This window comes from Danio rerio, chromosome 14, assembly GCF_049306965.1.
Source record: "Danio rerio strain Tuebingen ecotype United States chromosome 14, GRCz12tu, whole genome shotgun sequence".
Taxonomy (NCBI): Eukaryota; Metazoa; Chordata; class Actinopteri; order Cypriniformes; family Danionidae; genus Danio; species Danio rerio.
In genome coordinates, this window is record NC_133189.1 from 34,267,995 (window position 1) to 34,293,495 (window position 25,501).

A 25,501-nucleotide genomic window follows, 5' to 3' on the forward strand; every position below is an offset into this window, starting at 1 on the left:
AAAGATACTTCAGTCTCACTGTTATATCACTTTATTTTACAGGGCTGTGAACTCCACAAACTACAATCGAATCCCGTCTGTGATGTCCTTTTGAGATCCTGTCATGTCTTCAGGTGAATGAATGTGTTATATATTGTTTTTACATTACAAAAAGCTATTTTAACTGAAAGGGGTTTACTTTTTAAAGAAAGACTATTCTGGAAATTCTCCCAGGATGAATAGCAAATGAAGGCATGTGCGAAACTGTATTGAAAGCAATATTACCATCTGTGCATATATGGACAGAATTCTTGAAAATTACAGCAACAGTGTTTGTTGAAATTGTATCTGCATATATTCCTAATATGTAAGAAATATGAGTGTAATGGCTTCTCAACAACAACTAGGTACAAATATATATTTTTGTCATTGGATCAGCACTGATCAGTGCTAAATCCTTTAAAATTATTTAAAATAGCAGAGCAGAGCAGAGCAGAGCAGTTATTTGCTGCACACTCTTTTCATTTGTGATTGTTCTGGAATAAATTATGAGAAAGCGTACCAAATGCTTTCAGGTTATTCTTCTCTGAATTGCACCAAAATAAAAATTAAGGTAAACATCAGTTTCCCTCCTAAATTTCATTTGCTTTTTGCCCACTCGTTTTTATTAATATTATTTTCATGTTTGCAGTTGGGAAGGGTCGCAATGAAATCTGAAGACAAGTGATCATAAGTTTCAAACATGTTTATACCAGTAATGTAAGGTGTGTAGGATATCAATTAAGTAGCTTTCATTGCCCTTACAACACCTTTTGTTTTGAATTCAGATTTAGGGGGTGTATTTGCAGTACTTATCATTTTCAAGTAAAAATAAAAAACTTTTTAGTTGCTTTAGCCATTCTTGTGCACCTTTAGAGACTAAAACAGTTTTAAACATGTCTTAAATTGCCTTTTTTAAATTATAACAATATAATTATAACAACATGTATAGTAAACTACATAAATTTGGAGTATGAGAACTTGGCAACCAAAATAATGATGGCAAATAACAGAACCATACGTGTTCAGGCGTGTACCTGTAGTGTTTCTGTTCAGCCAGATGCTGGCCTAGTATGCAGAATTTAATATTTTTAATTGTTTTTGTAGATTCATGTGAACAAGGAGCGTTTTGACAAAAAAAAATAAAAAATTGGGACAGTTTGGAAAACAGATGAAAAAAATAAAGTAGTGATCTTCTAAATTTACTTTGACTTGTATTTCATTGTAGACAATACAACAAACATTATTTAATGTGTTCTGTGTGATATTTATTTATTTGCTTATTTATTTATTTTATTTATTTTTTTCAAAATAAACCAGTATTCCAATTTTGGTTCTTGCAATGAATTTCAAAAAAAGTTGGAACGGTAAAGCATTTAGCACTTTGTAATTTCTTTTTTTTTTTTTGCCATTTCTTTTCACAACACTTAAAAGACGTTTAGGGACTGAAGACACCAAGTGAGGAAGTGCTTCAGGTGTAAATTTGTCCCTTTCATCCTATAAACAAGTCTTTAGGTAGACAAACTTAAGAGGTCTTCGTTGGCGCATTTTTTCACATCGCAAAATGTGCCACACATTCTCTATTAGAGACAGGTCAGGGCTGCAGGCGGGCCAGTATCCTCTTTTTCTGCAGCCCGGACTTTGTAATGTGTGCAGATAGTGGTTTTACATTAAAATACAAGTCAAAGTAAATTGAGAAATACCTATTTCTTGGGATGTCCAGATATGACCACAAGAACCGACATCTGCTTTGATCACGCAATTTCAGACTCAGACGTTACCTCCCAATCAGGACTTGAATATATATGTATACATATATATTCTTATTATTTTTTAACACGTCTATAGGTATGCGGTGGCACAGAGTTAGACCTCATTCCTGACTTCACACAGAAACAGCAACGTGTGCAGCTTGACATCACTTTGTTGCAGAGACGCTATTGATTCAATGCCGGCAAAGTAGAACACGAAAGCATCTTGAAGCGGAAAGCGCGAGTATGTCTGTGGTCTGGAGGTATTATAAAGTTGATGATGACAACATTGCCATAGCAAACTGTGATATATGAAAACTTGGAATTGCAAGAGGTGAAGAATTTATGATATTTATTACTTGATTGTTAAATCTGATTGGAACATCCCTACTACTTTCCTTTTATTATTTTACGTTTTCTATACTGTCCCAACTTTATTTTATTTGGGTTTGTATATACAACCTTTTAAAAACCATTTATCATTTAGTGCATTGTTCTTGTGTACAAATGCCCACTTACTAACCAGAGTTGTGATTTTAACAAAACTTCAAGAAGTAGCAATGAATTACCAACTCTCTGATTTCAGCTGTCATTTGCGTGAGGTCTGAGTTTTGGCATTAGTCTAAGCAGTAGGATACACTGTAACTAGATCATGTCCCTCTGGTGGGGTCATCCTCATTCGAGCATGGGCTTCACAGTACATCTGTCCATCCACAAAGAAGTAGCCCTTCTGCTTCAAGTTCATGCCGCAGTCTGAGCACACAAAACAGGCTGGATGGCGGTACTTGTCCCGAGCTTTCACCACCGTTCCTCTGCGAGCCCATTGGAGGATAAAAAAAAAGGTTTAATTTAATGAAGTTGTCAAAATGCGTGAACACAATTCAGTGTGTTTCATGAAAACTGGTGATATATTCTCAATGAAGACACCATCTGTGCGGACTCATGCTGAATGCTGTACTCACACAATGCCTGTGCCACATTTATCACAGAGAGGCAGCTTCTGCAGTGAAGAAGTGGCGGCTTGGGGCTTTGTCACTGGAGCTTTTACACTTCTAGTCACCATGGGCCTTGTGCCTGTCAGGAAAATAAAGGAAAAACCCTCAGATTCACTTTGGGAATTTGAAATGCACCCTCATATAAACTAATCTGAATGCAGACGATTAAGAGAATGGCAGGTTGACTGATGTCATTAGCAGGATTGCTGAGGATTGCTCAAATTAAGCCTGTAAAAATGAGCCTGTAAAAATGATTACTCATCAATTACTGGTAATTCACAACAAAAAAGCTGACATTTCAACTGTGATGACTTCATCATGCTTCTATCTGTAACCTCTGTCTCATGAAGCCAACCTTGCTCCCTTGTAAAGGCTGGTGTGATTGATAAAAGCGGCTCACCATCACTCTCCACATAGTCTTGCAGGGCCTTAAATGATCCAGACTGACGTGGTTCATGTGGCTGCTCGTTGGCATCTTGGAGCATACGGTACACATGGGAGTCTTCAATAGACGTCAGCGGTTTAGAGCTGAAAACAGATAACAGGCCATAAGGTGAAAAATCAATGTTCTAGCTATATACATCCTAAACCTTTAACAGTCTAATAGTGTTCAGGAGGTCATGTTATGGATATTGGGGTATGTTCAGATTTGGGATTTGGTTCTCTTGGTTCATGCTGTCATTTTTAAGACAGAAATTAAACATACAGGAAAAATAAATAGCTTTTTTTTTTTTTTTTTTTTTTGCAACAGAACAACGAAAAAAAATGTGCTAATCTGATAAGTGTAAAAGCTGAGCACTAAAAAGTGTTAATAATATTATAAATAAGTCAAAAAAGCACAAGGAATTCCTCCATTGTGCACAAATATTTTCTGCAAAATACAGATTTTTGTAATGAAAGGAACAGGAAGCAGCTGTTTTTGGGATCCATCAACACATACTCGTTGTGGTTTGTGCTACTTGCAGTATGTTTCTGTATTTGCATGTGTTGTGAGAATTTGAACGTGTATGTTGTCAAATTGACACTTTTCTTAATTTGTTAGTGTTTTCCTGTATTTATTTGTTTTCTTAAGTGCGTTTAAGCTCTCTTGACCACCTTTTATAAAGTCAAGAAAAAGAAAATGGGAAATAAATACAACAGAATTTGTGAAAAAATAAAATGGATTTCAGGGTTACACAGTGGCGCAGTCGGCTGGGTCAGTTGGCGTTTCTCTGTGGAGTTTGCATGTTCTCCCTGCGTTCATTTGGGTTTCCTCCGGGTGCTCCGATTTCCCCCACAGTCCAAAGACATCCGGTACAGGTGAATTGGGTAGGCTAAATTGTCCGTACTGTATAAGTGTAAATGGGTATGTATGGATGTTTCCCAGAGATAGGTTGCGGCTGGAAGGGCATCAGCTGCGTGAAACATGTACTGAATATGTTGGCGGTTCATTCCACTGTGGCAACCTTGGGTTATTAAAGGGACTAAAAGAAAATGAATAAAATAGTTTTCATAGGGCCCTATAATTTTATGAGTACTTTTCATTTCACTTTAAGTAATAACTGATGTTTCCAAATGGGGCAGGAAGATATCTTTGCACAGCTTTGCTCCAACCCTAATCAAACACAGCTGATCCAACTAATCAAGGTGTTGAAGACTAGTAGAGACTATTAAGCAGGTGTGATTTGGAGGTGGCTAGAGCTAAACTATGCAGAGCTGTGGCCCTCTAGGAATTGAGTTTGAGACCATTGATTTAAAAAGTGAGTAAATCCATTAAAACTTGGGATGGTTGAGTTGAGGGAATTTCATTTTTATAATTATGCATGCAATTAATTTACTTAATAATTTTAAGATAACAGTTTACTTACTTTTTTAAGTACATTCAACTAATTGCTTTAAAACCTGTGAATCTACTCACTTTTTAAGTAAAGCAAACTAATAGCTTTTTACAGTAAGGGAAGTGTCAGTTTGTCACAATGCTGTTAAACCACTTCTTCAATCTATCAGTGCTAATTCATGTATATTTGCTGTATCAGGACAAGCTAGGAGGTAAAGCAAGTGTAATGGAAACAAAGCTCTGGTTACCTGGGCGATGCCTGCCTGACTACAGTGGACATCTGAGCCTGCTGCAATGTATTTGATACATTGTCTGCCGAGTATAATGCAATGGGGGAGTTATACTGTACAGAATGAGCTGTCGATGGGGTGCCAGCCATCTGAGCTACATTTCCCATCAGCGTCTGAGATGTACTGTCACTGGAGTTGAGTAAGGTCAATGTATAATAGCCAGCAGGTACCAAACCAGGAAGCAATCAAATCAGAAAGACCACAGAAAAGGACAGACAAGACAGAAAAGAATGGACAAAGTTGTTAGAGATGTACATGTAGCTTCATTCCATGCTAATCTTCTGCTTTTGAAAAGTGTAATACTGTGAATGCTTTTATCTAATGACCTCCTTTGGCTTGCAGATGTGAAGGGCTTTGGTCTGACATTAAACTTGTGTTCGAAGTAATCAATGTCCTGTAAGACATAAGAATGAAGATGTTAACTGACAGTTAGAGGTGAAAGGTAGAGGAGCAGAAATCCTCCAAGATCCAACACTGCAGGCCCAATGCATATTTGCTCTGCTAATGCTGTAGTGCTTAGCTATTAAACAAGAGCTTGGCCTTTCTTATCGCTAACAGAAAGCAATTAACATATTTTCTCATCATATTAAATCCAATATGCTTTCATTGGGGCGGCAGGAAGACTTGTGAGGATTTCTGGATGGCCAGTGTGAGGGTTAGTGGTTAGAGGGAAGCCGGTCTACAGCAAGCAGAGGGAACTATCTTATTCCATATGGTCGGGGTGATCCAAGTTGGCACTCACCCCTCAGGCTTTTCATGCACCAGACCCCGGATCTGTCCTTGCAGGGCGTCCTGGATGTTATCTTGAGAGTAGAGGCCTATGGGAGTGTTGTAGGTGGAGCTCACCACCTGTGTTTTGTCATCCAGACTGGCGGCAGCCACAAAGGGCTGTGCTCTTCTGTTATGACCTGTGCCAATAGGTTTATACTCCTGCATGTGTAGGACAGATGGACACACTACATACTTAAAGCCCCACACAAACACTGCATTTCCATACCACATTATCCAGATATGTCCTTTCGTTAAGACTACTGCACACGCACAATTACAAAAGTTTTTAAAACTGTTACGCTATTTTTGGTCAATTGTGGAATATATCTTATGGTAAAAAAGGGACATCTACTTTTTTTCAATGTGTGCACACTGCACATACTGTAAACCAGTGATGACCTTATTTACAAAAGATTGTAGTACTTTTTAAAAGAATGTTTTTTTTTTTTTTTTTTTTTTTTTTTTTAGTAATATCATGTTGAACAAGGACGAATCTACTTCAGGCAAACAAAAATGGGTAGCTTTGCACAATTTTTAAAGAGACACTCCATATAATCATGCAAATTCTCCCATTGTTTACACATCAACAATATACTAAAAAAGTATGTTAAATTATATTAACATTTATATATATATATATATATATATATATATATTATTTATTTATTTATTTTTTTTTTTTTTTAATTAAGTAATATTTATAACAATGCTGTCAGATCAGTGAAAATAACTAAAAGCTGTTATAATAATAGACATAATAGACCAGCATTTGGTAAGGTTACTTTTTAGAGAAACACTATGCACCTGTGCAGATTGATATTTTGTTCTGCAGTCATGTTTTCCTCATTAGATTGAGCAAATGGTGTAGCTTCAAGTAGTTTACACCATACTCATAATGGTATTTAAAAACAAAACAAAAAAAAAGTAAATTGGGAACCTTCAAAAGTTAGCATTTTCTAGATTTTTTTTAAATATTTTTTGAACAATAGTCTATATTTGTTAAGTCCATATTAGGTGTATATACTGCAGAATGCATCAGAAACCACAGGCGATTGATATAATTTAATCCTACAAGTTCCCAGTTAATAAATTAATATCTTCTGAAGCAATATGATAGGTGGAATTAGGAAGAAAATCTGCGTTGTACTGTATATTTTTCTTTTAAACAGCGTTTAGCTACTTTTTAAGCCTTAATTTTAAACCATTATTTCCCAGATCACGTCAAGCAAAGTCTACACTACCTGACAAAAGTCGTGTCGTCGATCCCAGTTCTAAGAACAACAAATAATAACTTGACTTCTAGGTGATCATTTGGAAAAGTGGCAGAAGGTTTTCTGAGGAATCATCTGTTAAACTGCATCCCAATCATCACAAATACTGCAGAAGACCTAGTGGAACCTGCAAGGACCCAAGATTCTCATAGACATCAGTCAAGTTAGATGGAGGGAAAATCATGGTTTGGGGTTAAATTCAGTATGAGGGGGTGCAAAATATATGCAGAGTGGATGGCAACATCAACAGCCTGAGGTATCAAGACATTTGTGCTGCCGATTACATTATAAACCACATGACAGGGCAAATTCTTCAGCAGGATAGCACTCCTTCTCATACTTTAGCCTCCACGTCAACGTTTACTGAAAACAAATAAGGTCAAGGTGCTTTAGGATTGGCCAGCCCAGTCACCAGACTTGACCATATTGAGCATGTCTGGGGTAAGATGAAGGAGCAGACACTGAAGATGAATCCAAAGAATCTTGATGAACTCTGGGAGTCCTGCTTAGACATTGCAGAGATGTAAGGATGCAGTGGCCCAAGCTCGTGAGAGTCATACACAAAATTAATTCTTTTTCCACTGCACCATGACTTTATATTCTATACTGTACATTATTTCTTTATGTGACAAGATTTTGTCTAAGCAAAGTCAGACCTTACTGTCCTATTTAAATAATTAAAAATCAAGGCATGATATTATTTTATTGTGGTAAAATAAGTCTAATCAAGAGGCCTTTGTCTTTCATATAAGCCACTTTTGATACAAAATGATCAACTAGAAGTTATTATTTGTTGTTCCTAAAACTTGAGTAGTGGACGAGACTTTTGTCAGGTAGTGTACTCTGGGGTACATTATTTTGTTCATAACCTACTGATTCATGATTTTTGAAGCTTTCGCTTTAAGGGTTCCATTCACCCTTTTTTTGTAGATTCAAATTTACTATTTGTCTTTAAAATCTGTGCACTTTAAAAAAGAAAATAAGTATTGTACTTATGAGGCAGCCCGAGGGTACATAAATGATCAGAGTATCAAATATTTTTGATGGAGTATCCCTTTAACATGCCTCATGCACTTTAATGTTTCTAGAAAAAAATCTTCTATTATCCATTTCTTGCTGCCTATAAGCAGATAAAAATAAAGAGCTGTACATTTGTTACACTCACTTGCTTCTCTGCCTCCAAATTGATTTTGAATGGGTTCACCTTCCCCTCTTCAATAACCTGAGGTGACCAGATTTTTGTTTCAGGCCTGCAACACATTTATTGCACACAGTTAGACGCTCCGCTTTTACCCCCTGCGAAATCATAAAAAAAAGATCTAAAGGCACTGAGGGGGGTCATTACTGTGCAACAGAGCCATGACTTCTAGATAGTAAAGTAGCGTCAACTGCCTGGCATGTACAAGCCAGATGGTTTATGGGAGGGTATTAATCACTAAGAAAGATACGTTCACTGTCGTCATAAATAAGGCTCTGTGGGCAACGGGTAATAGACAAGGGGTAAAGACAAATTCTTTTGGGACACCACCTACAGTAACAGTCCTCCCTCTGGCTGTAACTTTAAAAGGAGGTGAGAGAACATGATATAAAGTTGTTGAAAGCTGCTTGGTGCTGTTGGTAACGCTATCCTTTAATGAGAAAAGCTCATGGTACCTCTCTATCTTGAGGAAAAGCTGATTGGTTGAGTCTTTGATGTTGTTCTGGGCTTCAGCGTGAGTCATGCCGTCTGTAGACACTCCCTGGATGGACAGAATGATGTCTCCAGGACACAGGTTGACCCGAGATGCTTTACTGCCCGGAGTCACCTGAGGAAACAAGGATTAGAGTTTATTTTGTTGGGCCTGTTTAGATATTCTGTTGACTGTTGCTAACTCCACAACTGCTTGAGAATGGATAGTCAGCCCTTTAGTAGACTGTTTAGTTGGGGTTTGTAGAATAAGTTGAAGTACCTGCAAACGCTGCTGGGTAGTAACTGTTACCGGTAATCTGGATTATATAGTCAGATTCAAAATTTGTAATTAATTTATTCTGCATATTGCTTATTTTATGTGTTCCAACTTTTCACAAAGTGTCATATAGTTTAGCCTAGATAATCACAATAGAGCTGTATAATTCTGAATAGACAATAACATTTTTTAAAAGAATTTACCATATTATAAAAGCTTTTATGACATATTGTGGGCAGTGTTCTGTCAAATAGCATGGTTCAAGTTTGTAGACCTTTGCCGAGCCCATCATTCCTCTCATTCCAAAAATGCCAATAAAAAAATGATACAATATATAAACTGGGCTTCGTTACTGGATAAATTAGATACAGTATATAATTTTAAGAATCTCTTTAATTATTCAGTGAGAAATACATTTTAATTGTTGCTTGTTTGTTATTTGAGGTAATGTTTTCTGACTACTCTTGGATTACTTGTAAATTACTTATTGCTAGTTTCTTTACTCTGTAACTTGTAATCAGACTACAGTTTCTAAGTAATTTCTCCATCACTGCTTGCAAAACATTTACATTTAGTCATTTAGCAGACGCTTTTATCAAAGCGACTTACTTTGAACACCATGAATGCCAGTTCAATAGTTGGGGATGTGTAAAGAAACATTATGTGGTTCAATATCAGACCTGAGCCAGCTTGGTGAAAGGGATGGTTCTTTTTTTTTTTTTTTTTTTAAGTGGACCTTATTCCAATTATACACCTTACTTTTTTATTTTATTATGAGATTTAAATGAATTTTATGCACTTTTTTTTGCTGGATTAGCTTGTCGGAGTGTCATCATAACCACATTTTTTGATTTACCAAAAATATTTCCTAAATTCAGAATAAAAAAAAAATATGAAAAACATTTAAATTAAAACACAAATTTATTACATCATATACCATTAAAAAAAGGTTTCAATTAAAAACTAGCCTATTGTCATTTGTTGGGCAAATTATAAATAACAAACTGGTTAGCACATTTAACTTTCCTCAGTCAGAATTTGGCAATTTAAATAATAATAATAACAATAATTTAGAGTTTCACAATTTTTCTAGCCTCTCGTAAAAAAAAGTACATTTGAAAATTCAGAGATAACAAATGCATGTAAATAAATTTTCATTTGATGGGTTTTTGATAGATTATATTCACTATTTATAATGGCATAGCAGTCAAAATAGGACAAATGAACTTATATATTGAACAAATTCTGGACCCTTGTCAGTGAGGGTGGGTCTTTCTAACCACTTGAACCCCCCCTGGCTACGGGTCTGAGTATGTAAAAAAAATCTAAATTTTATATACATTGCTTTGGATACATTTTCTAAAAAATGAATATAATCAGATGTGAAATTCTTTCAGAGCCACTACTTAACAGCAGCAAACCATGGAACAGTTTAGACAAAAACAGCAAGTGACTGGGATAGAAACAATCTGTTGACCCACGCTGGTTTACAAGTGGGCTAAAAATAGCACCTCGTGGATGTGTCAGTCAAGTCCTGGTGTCGTCCTCCTGGGGAACACAGTCAAGCCTATTGGCAGCTGATGATCTGACTGTTCTGGCATTTACCCTGCTGCCCGGTGTTCCTTCAATCATCCTCTCTTTCATTAATGGAGTCTGACATCATACCTTATTCCTCTCATCGCTGCCGGGCTCATTTTCTGAGGTATTCTCCTCATCCCCCTAGTCATTTATCTCATCGCCTCGTCTCTCTCCGCTCTACCCGTCTCCTGAGTCAGCTGCTCTGTTAGATCCGCTGACCTTCTTCTAGTTAAGTCTTGCCTCTCAAGAGGGAAATAAGATTTATACCAGGTCAAGTCATGACAGTTGTTTAAGACCAGGGGGTTTTAGTTTTCCGTCATGAGTGTTTTAATGTCATGAAGATTTGTGATGTTTTATGCATAATTGAAATGCATAATTTATTGACTGATGAAGCTAGCAGTGATTCAGCCTGTTTCTTATTAAATACAGTCATGGTGTAATATCTCATTTACTGTCATATTTGAGTACACAACAAAACTGTCACATTTGTCCACATGTGCCTTCATCTTAAAATACATTTAGATGATGTTAAACAGGGCTGCTTGATATTGGAAAAGTTTAACATTGCCATATTTTGTTATTCTGCGATATGTATTTGAATAAGAATCCAATTTCATCAGATGACTTGAATCTCTATTTGGAAAGAATTTATAATATTAGATGGAATGGGAGGATTCTGTTGGGCATTAAATTTAATAAACAATCCACAAGCTCACGTTAATACAATAAGGAAAATGATACAACTGAAATAAACAGTTTCTTTTTTTTATTGTTTTCTGAGTATTCAAACATTATTCAGGTATATAGTAATTCATTCATTTTCGGCTTAATTCTTTTATTAATCAGGGGCCACAGTGGAATTAACCACCAACCATCAACATTGCTTATACTCATTTACAGCCAAATTAGGCCAAAAATATAATAAAAGCCATAGAAGTCAATACTGTTTCAATTCACCTATTTTTATGTACATTTTGTAATATCACATAAAAATGCTTAATGAAATAGCAAACATGCTTATGAACTTTGAAAGTCTGGATAACAAAACCTACACTCACCAGCCGCTTTATTAGGTACACCTTGTACTGGGTTGGACCCACTTTTGCCTGTAGAACTGCGTTAAAATTTTGTGGCAAAAATTCAACAAAGTACTGGAAATATTCCTCAGAGATTTTGGTTCATATTAACATGACAGCATCACGCAGTTGCTGCAGATTTGTCAGCTGTACATTCATGATGCGAATCTCTCGTTACACCACTTCCCAGCGGTGCTCTGTTGGATTGTGATCTGGTGTCTGTGGAGGCCATTTGAGTACAGTGAAAGCATTGCCATGTTCAAGAAACCAGTCTGAAATGATTTGCGCTTTATGACATGGTGTGTAACCCTGCTGGAAGTAACGATCAGAAGATGGGTGAATTGTGGTCATAAAGGGATGGACACAGGGCTGGAGCAAGCTGAACTGCCGCTCTAAGCAAAAGACAGTCACACCACCCTCAATCCGAAAGTGAAACCCGGGGGCGGGTGGTGAGGGAGCTGTCGTGGATTCCGTCCTCTCTATTATGCCGCCCTAGGCGCAGATATAACTGAGGGCGCAGGTGATGAGGGTGTTGTCGGGGACGCCGCGACAATTGAGACTCATCAGACCAGGCAAATGTTTTATTTTCAAATTTTGGTGAGCCTGTGCAAATTGTAGCCTCACTTTCTTGTGAAACATGGTGTGGTCTTTTGCTGCTGTAGCCCAACTGCCTCAAGGTTTGCCGTGTTGTGCATTCAGAGATGCTCTTCTGCATACCTCGGTTGTAACGAGTGTTTATTTGAGTTACTGTTGCCTTTTTATCAGCTCGAACCAATCTGGCCATTTTCCTCTGACCTCTGGGATCAACAAGGCATTTGTGCCTACAGAACTACCACTCAGTGACCATTCTCTGTGAACCCTAGACCCTAGGTACGTGAAAATCCCAGTAGAACAGCCATGCCATGTTCAAAGTCACTTAAATCACCTTTCCTCCCTATTCTGATGCTCGGTTTGAACTGCAGCAGTCCGTCTACATGCTCAAATGCATTGAGGTGCTGCCATGTGATTGGCTGATAACAAATTTGCGTGAGTGTAAGTGCACAACTGAGTATAGGATAAACGTTTCATCCGATAAAGTAAAATTGTGCATAAACTACAATAGAAACACATTTACCGAATAAATTCCGACAGTGCACATAAAAACATCATATGATTTTGTTTTTACCGATCATGTGATAGCAAATATAGACAAGTGAGATGGCATTTATGGACAAACCAGTGGACAGACCACATCGTAAAACATCTGAAATGTTGTTTTGGTCACTCTAAAATTCCTTAGCCAAAGTCCATCTTCAAGGTGGCTCAATAATATTACCTCCCACATTTGTCTTGAGCGGCTGTGCTCCCAAAGAGCAGTCTCAAGGCAACAAAAGCTACCATGCATTCATTGCATTCTGTCTTGTCTTCTGATGTGAAACTGATTTATTTTGTAAGAAAAAGGGGTTCTTTTATTCGCTTTTTCTATCGCAGCAAATTCTGTGGAAGTGGTGATTGTGTTCTCTTTGACTCATTGGATGGAGACTGTGTTTTATTCCCAAATGTTTTATTTATTTATGTGATATTCCAGTTTTTGACATAAATCTAATTCGCACCTATGGATAGAAACATAGCTAATGGCTACTGGTTTCCAACGTTTTTTAAAATAACTTATTTTGTGTTCAATAGAGAAAAAAAGCTCAATCAGACTTCAAAAAAGCAGATTTTGAGAAAATGATAACAGAATTTTCATCTTTTGGTGATCTACATTATCCCTCTTATGGGGACAAATTTCAATAATCTGTATTTTCCCTGTAGATATCCATTATCGAGTTGTCTTCAGAAAATCAAGAGTGACTGTAAAGAAATAGGCACCCAGATGACTCAGAGTGGACACAATGAAATTGAGATTGTTCTTCTGACACTACTCAAGCAAATGGGTGATGTCTTTGGCTCAACAACAAAGACGCTCTGTTTAATACATGGAAACAAAGGGAGCTATGAGCTAAGATGAAACCATTGAGTGACTGGTAGCCGAGCTCCAGTATAAACAGAAACACGAATATAACTATTTGGGTTTTGTAAGCTATGCAGCACCTGTGCAGAAAATTCCCAAGGTGACACATAAACCCACTAGGGAAGCATGTAAAGGCATGCTGAACATTAGGCATTATGTATGGAGCTAGATCAGGCATAATAAATTAAAGAGATAGATGACCTAAAAACATATATTTATTTAGCTTTTCTTTAATTTTTTCGCAGAACTATTAAATGAATAAATAGAAACCAAGAACATTCTAAAAAACATTTTAGTGGTTTTGTCTGTATTTTTAACTGCACTATATAAATCTATTTCCAAAATATATAGAATTGATACAACAAACTGAGAACAAAACCAGCAATTTGACTGTTTGTAATAAAGGTGCTTTATTGGTATGTTTTTCCATGTAGACACTTAAATATACACTTCATATACTATTGTACAAAAAATATGTTTTTTTATGTACTAAAATAAGTAGTTTTTTAAACCTGGTGGTGTTCAGTCTTTTTTGACAGCAATATTTGTTTTATTTTAGGTTATTTTACTTGTTTTAGGAGATGTGGTGGCGGAGTGGTTAGCATGTTCGCCTAACAGCAAGAAGATCACTGGTTCGATCCTCGGCTGGGTCAGTTAGCATTTCTGTGTGGAGTTTGCATGTTCTCTGAATGTTTGCGTGGATTTCCTCTGCTGCCGTTTTATACCACATGTTCAAAGACATGTGGTACAGGTGAATTGGGTATGCTAAAATTGACCATAGTGTATGAGTGTGTGTAAATGTATGTTTATTATGGGTTTGTTTGTTTGTTTGTTTATTTATTTCATGTTTTACTTCATGGAAATGAGACAAAACTAGGCAAAGTTTGGCAAAAAATGGAAATATACACAACATATTACAGAGATTTGCCTATTATTAATCAATTATTACTGCTATTATTCTGCCATTAGGTTTTTAAAAATGAATGTAATATTATTAAGTTGTTTATAACTGTAAACTTAAATGTACTTTTAACTTTAAGTAGTGTCATGTTGACCTTAAAAAAGTAGTAGTCATATTTTCATGCATGTATTTTTTAGATATTTTATCTACTTAGATCCCTTAAAATATTTTTTTACAACAGATCGAAATGGAGATTTTATTTTCTGTTTACATAAATACAATAAATACGTTTTTATAAATACAAATATATAAAAAAGAAAAACTAAAAAAAACTTTACCCAAGTGAAATATGAAGAGTAACCTCTGTGCTATTCAAATTCCCATCGAGAATGAACATTTTCTTCAGCCTCCTTTGTTTATGTTGTGTTATTTCACTTTAAAGACCATAAAAATGACTTATACTTTGCCGTAAAAATAAAATTACTAAACATACACACAGGAGCCTGATAAAAATGTTCATTTCAGAAGAAAATTTCAGACGACATTTAAAGATTTTTGTATCTAATCTCTCTATATAGTAGGCTACATTCATAAATGTAAAAAATAAAAATACTTGTAAACTCTTAGGTGTACTATTGCTTTAATTTAAACTGCCATCATATAAATGAGTGGACATGATAATTAGGCTCAGTAAGTCATTACAGAATTTTCTTTTTTTGTGTGTGTGTGGGTGAAGTAGAAAAAAGTTTGATGCTCAGCCATGATGCCCTCAAGCAAAACACTAAAGCTCAATTGTTCCGGGGGAATGTGGCTGTAATAAGTGTACTGTGCCACTTTCATTCAAGGAGTCTGCTCAACAACTGGATATAAATATATAACATTCGTTTGCATTTTTAATTCAGCAGTATCATTTAGACTGTCTGATTTGGCTTCTAATAAAAAGCCCCATCTGTTCTGGCATGCCCACATTGATGGAGGCTAATGTTACTCTAGTAAGAACATCAGGGCTCATAGTATGACAAAAGAACCACCTTGCTGGCATCAATGATTGTATGATTACAGACGGCAGTCATTCAAAGAAACCACACACATTCTGGATTAGTCAACAGAATTTTTTTTATTTTATTTGCTTAAATATATGATAAATTTAGCTTTCAAGTTCTGGCGTACACCAAAGTCAGAACTGTGCTCATTGTAATCCATTTAAATTAGGTTTGAGTGTTTTTTGTTTGAAATCAAACCTTGTGTCATTTTCACTTGGACGCTGCGGGGACGTAATTAGCTAGGAATGTTAAATAAACCTGATTGGTTTATTTTAAGAATGATGTCATTTGTTTCAGCTGAGATTTCACATCTACAGTAGTTCACCTGGCAGTTTCACTTATGTGACCAAAAAGCATTGCTACACCAGTAAAAATACATACTTTTTAAAATGTTAATGGTTATATTGTAGTTTTCGAAAACTTCCAAGAAGATAATGATTCCAATAACATATCATCTGACACTAGTATCTCTGTGTACTATGGTACAACCACGTTTTGCCTTTCTTTTTAGGGTATTTCATATTTCGTAAGACCCACTGTTCTGCTTTTAATCAGAGAGTCTGAAGACATTTTTACGACGACCTGTCCGTTCTGCGCCGCAGATTTGCACAATTTATGGTGAATGTCAAAAATGGCTTTCCACCAAGATTATACTTGAATTTCATGATCAAAGAGCTGCTGAGCTACTAATCTTACTTCTACAAACCACTCTTTGGAAAGATGTGTTCCTATGAGCAATAGAGCTGTTTAGACCCAGTCCTGGATGAGACAAAGTCAATATGTTCGGTTTCTACAATACACAGCATTTCCCCAGTCAACCTCCCAACAGGTTTCCTAAGAGGAGACAGACTTACAGAACAAGTTAAATAAAGCATGCAGTTCGCAGTGTTTGTGTCAGGGAAATTTATAGATTTACACTTAGAGCCTCAGCATTTATAAACTCGGCTGTTGCTGAACACAAATCTACAGTAGCATGCCATTGTACCTGCTTCTTGTTAAGTTTAAAACTACATCTATAAGAATGGGAGACTTTCGCAATCATCCACCGACTATTTAGGAATCATATGAGTGCATATGAGGCCTGTGGTTGTACTGCATTGATTGCTTAAATGAAAGAGATTGCCCAGTTCATCTCTCATATATCAGTGAGTGCTCAGTTAACCTTAGACCTCTTCTGTTACTGCAAATGTTCTGACTTCAGAGGCTGTTTGAAATATTGTTGGACTAAGAGCTTTGTGATTCATTCAGACGACAGGTGTAGAGATCCCCTCCGGAGCCAGACTCTAGACTAGTGTATGTGTGTGTGTGTGTCTGACATTTTTGTGTGCATGTTAGTAACTGGAAGAAAATAAAATCTAGCAGTTAATTTAGTTTATACTTCAGGAACAGATAACCCAATAGGAAATGTAACTATTTTATGTATTGTCAAAAAAGTGGCTAATTAAGTGGCTAACAAGAATTAAAACGAATTTATTTGTATGAAAACATACAATTTTAAAAACGGAGACATCCCCCGAAACCTCAACCTTAACCACTTATTGGACAATGATTATACACATGAATACGAATTATACTTAAAATCAAAGATTATAAATTGCCTTAAGATAGAACATTGTGAGTGAGATATCAGGTAAATAGTCTTTATCTTCACATTCATCAACAGCATGGTGCAATAGAGGGTAATGTGCTACTGTTATTATTCATTCATTCATTTTCTCTTCAGCTTAGTCCCTTTATTAATCAGGGGTCACCAAAGCGGGAAGAACTGCCAACTTTGCCCTTCCAGCTGCAACCCATCACTGGGAAACACCACTGTTATTATAAAATATGTAATGTTATTAGTTTTACTATTACTGCAGGAGTTATCAAAGTAATAAAATCTGTTTTTAAATTAGATGCTTTGTATAGATTTTACAGCACATCTCACATCCCAATAGTTTAATAATAATATGTGTACTGTACAAGACATTTTTTTATTTAGTCTATGTTAAAAAGGGTTTATTTACTTCTTTGATGGCAATGCTGGATTTTCAGTATTCATAACTTTAGTTTTTGTGTCACATGATGAAATGTTCTTAATATGCTGAATAGGCTCTCAAGAAACATTTTTTTTTTCACAGATTATCATCCATGTTGAAAACAGTTGTGCTGCTTAATATTTTTGTGGTTCATGTTTGCCTTCTTTAACAAATAGAAAGTTCACAAGAACAGCATTACATCCATCTTTTTTAATGCATTATTTAATGTATGTGCACTACTCGTCAAAAGTTTAGGGTCAGTAGGAATTTTAAATGTTTTAAAATGAGCTTCTCCTGCTCACCAAGGCTGCATTTATTTAATCAGAAATACGATTCAAATTGTACAATTGTGAAATGTTTTTGCACTATAAAATAACTGTTTAAAAGTAGCTTATCATTTAATTGAATCATTTAATCCAGTGATTTTAAAGGTTAATTTTCAGCTTTATTACTCCAGCTTTCAGTCACATGATCCTTCGGAAATCACTCTAATATTAATTATTATTATTAATATTATTATTATTAATGGCAATAGTAATAAAAGCAATACTGTCTGGAGTAATCATTTCATTTGAAACTGCATATGATAAGAAACCATTTGTTTAAAATATTAATAAGTATTTAACAACTTTTTTTTTTTTTACATTTAATAAATGGCGCCTTGATGAACATAATATTTTTTTTTTAAAAACATAAAAAGCGGACCCTAAATTTGACCGGTAATGTATCCCATGCATTTTTTTTCCGTAAAACCACACAACATAAAGACATAAATAAAAAGTGTAATTTACCAAACATTGAAAGTCTCTATTGGGAAATGATTCCCCATACAACCACAGATGTTTCCAAAAATGAATGCCAGTTTGAACTTGTGTCTCTAAAAATACTTTTTCTCACTGTATCCTAAAGTGAGGTCCTGGGAATGTTTTTTTTATGATCCACCCACTGGTTTCTCATGCCCACGGCAGTGTTGCCCAGCACATCAAAAGCATCATTATCTCTGAGTGGAATGTGTGGAGCGGCACAAACTCAGCAGCCAAAGGCTTTCACTTACCCGAGTTATGGTCAGCGGCTGGTTGAAATCTTTGCCTCCTGAAAGCCGAAATCCCCAAGGGGCCGGTCCATCCAGCACCACGTTCTGTGGCATTTCTGTCTAGTTTCTTTTATCTTATTTCTCGAAAAGAGCTTGGAGTTTCCTCTTGTCGGCCAGAGAGAACAGAATAATCAGCTCCTGCTCTGGACGAAAGGCTCACCCAACAGAGATTGGAAGCCAGTGCCTGTCTCTGAATCCCTTTTAAGCATGCGCATGGGGTTAGGAGAGTGAATGAAAGAAAGATGATGCCGGGATGCCACTCCTCTCATGAGGTCATAGGGTAGACTGAGAAACTCAGGGTTCAATCTCTCTCCCCACCCCCTTCAGATCCAAACTTTGCACCCTTTATGATTAATCCTCAAAAACTGAAATCTCCCTTCACTCTGTCATCACCCCGTCTGCTGTCTAGACGTTTCTTTTCCTAACCCCTGGCCAGACACCTGTGCTTGGCTGAAAGGAGAACTCTGTCATGAAATTAAGGAGAATTGAGTCAGAGTCTTCACTTCTGATCAGCAGATTGGGAACTGTTCACAGAGCACAATAACAAACGCTTATCATGTCAAATTGTCATATCAACACGGCATGTGTTGCTCTTTTAAACATCTCCTTTCTGGAATGTAAACAGTTCTAGTAGCACAGCCGCATAAGGGAAACAAAAAGAACTGTGGATTTCAGTACTAGTCATAATTCTTAAGCTGCTAACATGAAGAAAATAATGAATTCATCTAATTAATAGTGTCTAGATGACATGGAGAGCTACAGTGTTATCATTAAAATATGGGGATAGTTTAACAAAAATGATATTTCTGTCATTACTAACCCATCAAACATTTTTGTTTTATCAAAAAAAATGTAAAACAAATTTAATCCCAGATAAACTGTGTCAATATCCTTTTTTTTTTTCTTGAGTTTCCAAAAGAAAAAAGCATTTATAATTTACATATTCTTATACAGAAAGAGACCTACAGATTTTGCGTATGCTTTGTATTTTTTTCCCTTTAACAACAACAACTATAAACAATAAAACACAGGGAGCTACAAATCCTTTACATTTCCTTTGAAGAAGAAAATATATGTAAATTAAAAAAATAGGGGCAAATTGGTGAAATATATTCAATCCATTTACTCCAAAAAACTATTCAGTCTGTGTTTTTAATGAAAATGACATTTTTTCATAACACAAATAGTGTGCACTGTATTAATCCATTCTTCAACTGTAGGTGAGTTTAGTTTGAATCGTTTTTGCATCTATAATAATATTATAGTGGCCCAGGCCCTGGTTCAAGTCCCGGCTGGGCCAGTTGGCATTTCTGTGTGGAGTCTGCATGTTCTCCCCGTCTTTGTGTGGGTTTCCTCCAGGTGCTCAGGTTTCCCCCACAGTTCGAAGACTTGCAGAATAAGTCAGTTTGGTAAACAAAATTGTCTAGTGTATGAGAGTCCCAGTACTGGGTTACGGCTGGAAGGGCATCTTCTTATATCTGACTATATATACAAACAAAATGGATATGAGCTCTGAGTGACCGGCAGCAAATGTTATGTGGATGTTTGTGTGACTGGCAGAGAACTTTATTAAGTTATACAGTAAGTGTGTAATGAACAGGCTTGTTCACGTTGTTGGTTTTATAGGCTATAATTACACAGCTGTCTGGAATTGAGTCAGTCACAACATTCCAAGATATGTTATTCTGAGATAACAACCGCTGAATAACACAGGAATACGTTGTCAAGACGCTGTTTTTGACTGTTTGGTGCCATCTAATGACTGAATAATACTGTACATTTGAGTGTATGCTCCATTCAGCCGTTTTTATTTCTGTCAGCTTTACTTTAAAGATTTAATAAATAATTGTGGCTCAGAACAATGTTTTTTTTTTGTTTTTTTCCATGTAAAATACAGGATAAAGTGCAGTTCCTTATGCCTCATGTGCACTGAATTAAAGCACTGTCAGCTTTATAAAATACTTTCTGAGATGCTTTTCTGCTTTATTTCAAATTTTAAAGTGCCCCTATTATGGGTTTTTAAAAATGAGTTTCCATGCAGTGTGTAACACATCTCTAGATGAATGAAAACATCCAGCTGAAGTTTAAATCTGAAATGCACTGTGTTTTAAACTATTGATTCTCTAACAAAATAGTCCACTCAGAGTTGAATAAAGGAATTATGTTGGGTTCGGATCATTTGCTTGAACGCATTGTCGATACAATACATCACCAAATATGAAGTGCCGGTTCCGGTAAAACGTGAAGGCGGCTTTCCCTTTAGACACTAGCAGAGCACAGGGGATCATGGGATTGATCATGACATGAAGATGATGATCATTGAGAGATGTAGATTCAGCTGCAGGGAATAAAACGTTTATTTCACAAAAATACCACAGTATAGCCAACCTAGTGCTGAGTTTGTTCCTGTCATTTTTCAGATTTTTGATATAATAAACTACGCTGCAACACGAGATTCATCGGCCATTTGCTATTAAAGGAAAGAGCAGCAGAGACTAATATGTGTGGGACTTTGTCAGACTTTGACAGGGACTTTGTCAATAACTGTTACAGTGTGTGCTACTTCACACACGTTTCTCTCTGTCTCACACTGAAACCAGTTGACCAATCACAACAGAATGGTTTATTGGAACAATCCCTACACATTATGGGTTTAAGACCAAACAAATCATATGGGAGTCGTTGGGATAATGGTAAAAATTAATGCATATTATAAGAAAATGACTTAAACAAGTGTTTTTTGACCTTTCATGCATATCAACCTGTTGTTGGAGACCCCCAAAACCAAAATATGACCTTTTATAATGAAAAATAGGGGCTCTAAAAAATGAGCGAGTGATGTACCTGCAATTGTCATGCATGTCTCATGTATGTGTTTTTGTCATTTTTATTAAACATTTTTTGACTGAATGACCCTTTAAACTTTGTAATAAGGTCATTTTCAGTGTCATGTTTGCACGATTTTTTTTTTCTAATCTTTTGTTTAACATGCTTTGGCTGGGATCTGTATGAAACAAAACACTTTTTATCCATCATCCATACACATAAAAGCAGATGTGGCCATTTATAACTTTACCATGTCTTTCACTCATAACTATTTTAGCTGTATTAAATCATTGCTGAACACTGTCATTTCTTCTTATTTTAATAAGCTCTCCAGTTTAAAGCTCAGAGTGACCTACAGAGAATGTTATGAAGCCATAACCCAGATTTAACATTATGAAGATTTAAAACAGGTACAATGTTTGAACATCTGATCACAACAGCTTTCAGATGTCAGTGGACGTTCAAAACAGTTTCAGTGTTTGATTACGTCTGGTCAAAATGATTCCCTGGCTGCCATCCCGCGAATACGTAAAATACAGTCAATGGAAAGAGCTAGTAAGATGCACATGAGGCTTTTTTCTAAAGTAGAGTCTCGGTAACCACACAGCATGGCTCGTTTTGTGTTGTACATGGCACTGGAGTGTGCTCTTTATTTGAAGGCCAAACATTCTAGCTTGAGAGCACTTGTATTGTTGGCTTGAACAGCTCCTTGTTTGGTGGTGCCAGGGAAGAGCGGTTTGTCACAGCCTGAGATGCATCAACCCTAGCAAACCTTAAAACCAGAAAATCCTTCTCTATCCCAAGCTGTCACATTATGTAGCCCACTAGTAAATTCGGTCATTTACTCAGCCATATGCTCTTTCAAAAATGAAGGTGCTTGGTGTGAGAAATGGATTATCATATTGTAAGTCTTAAAAGGGGCAGTTTGCCCAAAAATGAAAATTCTGTCATCGTTTACTCAAACTTAAACTTTAGTTGTTCCAAACCAGTTTGAGTTTCTTTCTGTTGAAGGAACATAAAAGAAGATATTTAGAAGAATGTTGCAATCCTGTAACCATTTGCTTCCATAGTACTTTTTTCCTAGTATAAAAGTCAATGGATTATAATTTCCAGAATTCTTCCAAATTTCTCGTCGTGTTCAACAAAACATTTTTTTAAGCTCTTGGGGGTGAGTACATTTTCATTTTTTGATTGACCTATCTCTTTAACTAGGGTTTGAGCTGTATTCCCAGATATATTTATCAGTTTGTTTAAGAGAGCACGTGAGAATATGCTCCATTAAAAACAACTGGGGGGAAAGCAGAGTCTAGACAAAATCCCAGCCTCCTGCAAGTGAGCTGGATGGCTCTGATTGTTTCTCTGGGACAGAAACTTAAAGCGGCTCTCCACTGACCCTCTGTTTACTGTGTTCCCATGGTAGCAGGAGGGACAACTCCAGGACACGATGTGGCTGTTTATAGACTGGACGGTCTGCAGGGACTGGATTGCTTGCAGAAAGATGACGTTCAGGATGGCACGATTACTATAACTGAATTCAAAGCCTTAACCATGTCTTGAATCATCAAACAGTATTGCCAATCAAATGTTAGATATAATTCTGGTCTAGGAACATAAATATATTTTTTTACTTTTGGCTACAAAAGTACTGGCCATGCAAATCTGCTGCAAGCCAAAACATAAAAACATAAGTAACCAGATTATCAAAGTCATAGCAAAGGTTTAAATGCATTTATTATTACATTGGAGTGTATTTTCACTGGCCACTTTATTAGGTACACCTTACTAGTACCACTTTGGGCCCATTTTTGCCTATAAAACTGCCTTAAACCTTTGTGGCATTTATTCAACAGGGTACTAGAAATATTCCTCAGAGATTTTGCTCCATATTGACTTGATAGCATCATGCAGTTGCTGCAGATTTATCAGCTGCACATCCATGATGAGAATCTCCCATTCCACCACAATTGTAAAAGCATTATAGAAATAAACATAGATGAATAAAGCCAACCCATGTCACCCAAATGGTGTCAGAGTGGGGTAACCACTTTATTAATAGATCATGGAATACTGATGTCCATCATATCAATATTAAAGGCAAATATTTCTCAGTGAAAGGCAAGAGTGGTGCAGGAGGGATGTAAGATCCCAGAAGTACATTTCCTATGGGTTTTACAATGTTGTAGATGTTTTTATTAGTAGTTAACATAACTTGTAAGGTTTTGCTCTAGAACATAAATTATACACCCATATCAAAAATACGATATGGATACATGGATATTTTATACAACAAATGTGTCTGATAAGTTGCTACGTTTTTGCTGCAAGTCTGTTGTTTTTTTGTTTTTGTTTTTTAGGAGCAAAGAATTAAAGTATTATGTTTAACACAGATTTTTAATTGAAATCTCCTATTGTAAAACCTCAAGGGAACCAGGGTTGTATTTGCAAATAATATTTATCTTGTGCTCCTCTTATTTGTCAGATTACCGTGTGTGAATCAAAAATGATGTGCAAGGTCACCCAAAACACAAGTATTTAGGCAGTATTAATAGTCAGTTTAATATTAGGTTAGGTTAGTTTATCCCACCTTAAGCAAGTTTGATTTGCACAGGTGACAGTTTTGTTGACAGTTACACATACAGTACAAGAACTGAAAAACCTAACATAATTTTAAATCTAAACATCAAATAAGTAAGTTTTGGCTGCGAGTTTGTGTGGTTTATTTTTATGAACAAAGAATTAAAGTATTATCTTTATCACATATTTAAATGAAATCCCCCATAATAAAACCCAGTAAGACAGCATGCAGGGAAGCAGGGGTGTATAATATTTTAATATTGCACACATTCAATCTTTTTATATTTGGCCAAGGTGTTAAAATGTTTAAAATTTGCTTAGCATATGTATGAATAATATAATAAAAATAAAACTGTGAAATCTGATGGGAAAAAATCATTTGCACTTCCTGTACATTATAGATTCTAAATTCTGAATATAATTGAACAGTTCTGTGATTTAAACAGTTGAATACTTCAAACTTTTCTCACTATCTTTCAAAAATAAACTGAAGCTTCACATTAGAATGCATGCTTTGCGGCTGTAAACCGTAATAAACCCTGCCTACTTTAACCTGATTGGTCAGTGCTGAGTAATGCACGAGAGCACTGTGAGATTTATTAATTCATTTTCTTTTCGGCTTAGTCTCTTTATTAATCTGGGGTCGCCACAGTAGAATGAACCGACAACTTATCCAGCACGTTTTTACGCAGCGGATGCCCATCCAGCCACAACCCATCCCTGGGAAACATCAACACACTCCCATTCACATTCATCCACTAGACAATTTAGCCTACCCAATTCACCTGTACCATATATCTTTGGACTGTGGGGGAAACCGGAGCACTCAGAGGAAACCCACGCAAACGCAGGGAGAACTCCACACAGAAATGCCAGCTGACCCAGCAACATTCTTGCTTTGAGGCGACAGCACTACCTACTGCACCACTGTGTCGCCGACTGCGAGATTCATATTTTGCTAAACAGTTTGAGGCTATATACTACTATACTGTAGTTAGGAATCTAACTGAAAATACATTCAGATGCAAACGATAGTCCTGGATGAAAATATATGACTTTATTTATGCACTATTCCACAAAGAAACAAACAGCAGAAGAAAGACTAAATTGTTAATTGTTTAATTTTTTTGGAGTCTAATTAAATATTTATTAATGAATAGGTTGACATGTTGCTATAACCTCTCCTATTTTTATTTACAGTGCTCAGCATAATTGCACACCTCATTTTGAAAATGAATATTTGTATCTCTTTCTCAGTGAATATAAGCAGTGTTTTGATGCATTTAAACATAACAGATTTATTAAACATGTTTATTAAAATAATATTTTAGTCACCAAACATATTAAGAAATTGAAAGATGCAATAAATACAATTAAATTCAGGCAAATTATTGCAAAAAAATCCTAAAAACCTAAAAAAAATCAATTACATTAAAAAAAAAAAATTGCTTCTCAGTTTTTTCTCTTTTTTAAATTTGTATTTACTATTTTTCTATAACATATAAATTCGTTTTGTACTAGTTTTTGGACCATTATCGTAA

At 36.0% G+C, this 25,501-nt stretch overlaps 2 protein-coding genes across 40 annotated transcripts in view; one reads left to right on the top strand and one right to left on the bottom strand.

Annotated features, from left to right (window-relative positions):
• Positions 1–25,501, top strand: part of cfap96 (cilia and flagella associated protein 96) — a 53,688-nt gene that overhangs the window by 4,467 nt on the left and 23,720 nt on the right. For 12 of the 37 annotated variants that reach the window (XM_073921602.1, XM_073921627.1, XM_073921605.1 and 9 more), the window contains one exon: positions 43–2,241. In XM_073921602.1, the coding sequence (XP_073777703.1) occupies positions 43–94 (52 nt within the window). In that variant the 3' untranslated portion in view covers positions 95–2,241. 37 annotated transcript variants of the gene reach the window in all.
• pdlim3b (PDZ and LIM domain 3b) lies at positions 16–18,752 on the bottom strand. Of its 3 annotated transcripts, XR_012389537.1 has the most exons (9): positions 18,522–18,752; positions 8,566–8,717; positions 8,078–8,162; positions 5,613–5,800; positions 5,197–5,264; positions 4,829–4,999; positions 3,165–3,292; positions 2,732–2,843; positions 16–2,581 (listed from the first exon to the last, which is right to left on the bottom strand). XR_012389537.1 is itself a non-coding variant. In XM_005157234.6 (8 exons), the coding sequence occupies exons 1-8, from the start codon at positions 18,612–18,614 to the stop codon at positions 2,392–2,394; spliced, it is 999 nt and encodes a 332-aa protein (XP_005157291.2). In that variant the 5' UTR covers positions 18,615–18,752; the 3' UTR covers positions 16–2,391. The 3 variants fall into 3 exon arrangements, 2 of the variants coding, with proteins under 2 accessions (XP_005157291.2, NP_001036183.1); XM_005157234.6 differs by lacking the exon at positions 5,613–5,800; NM_001042718.1 differs by lacking the exons at positions 4,829–4,999; positions 5,197–5,264 and having other exon boundaries at positions 2,359–2,581; positions 18,522–18,621.

Excerpts from the sequence above, each read along its gene's own strand:
- pdlim3b (XM_005157234.6), bottom strand. The coding sequence starts at position 18,614 with ATGCCACAGAACGTGGTGCTGGATGGACCGGCCCCTTGGGGATTTCGG. Across the intron at positions 8,163-8,565 it reads CTTTTCCTCAAGATAGAGAG|GCCTGAAACAAAAATCTGGT; the intron begins GTACCATGAGCT and ends AATGTGTTGCAG. Across the intron at positions 3,293-4,828 it reads GTCAGGCAGGCATCGCCCAG|CTCTAAACCGCTGACGTCTA; the intron begins GTAACCAGAGCT and ends ATCTGTTTTCAG.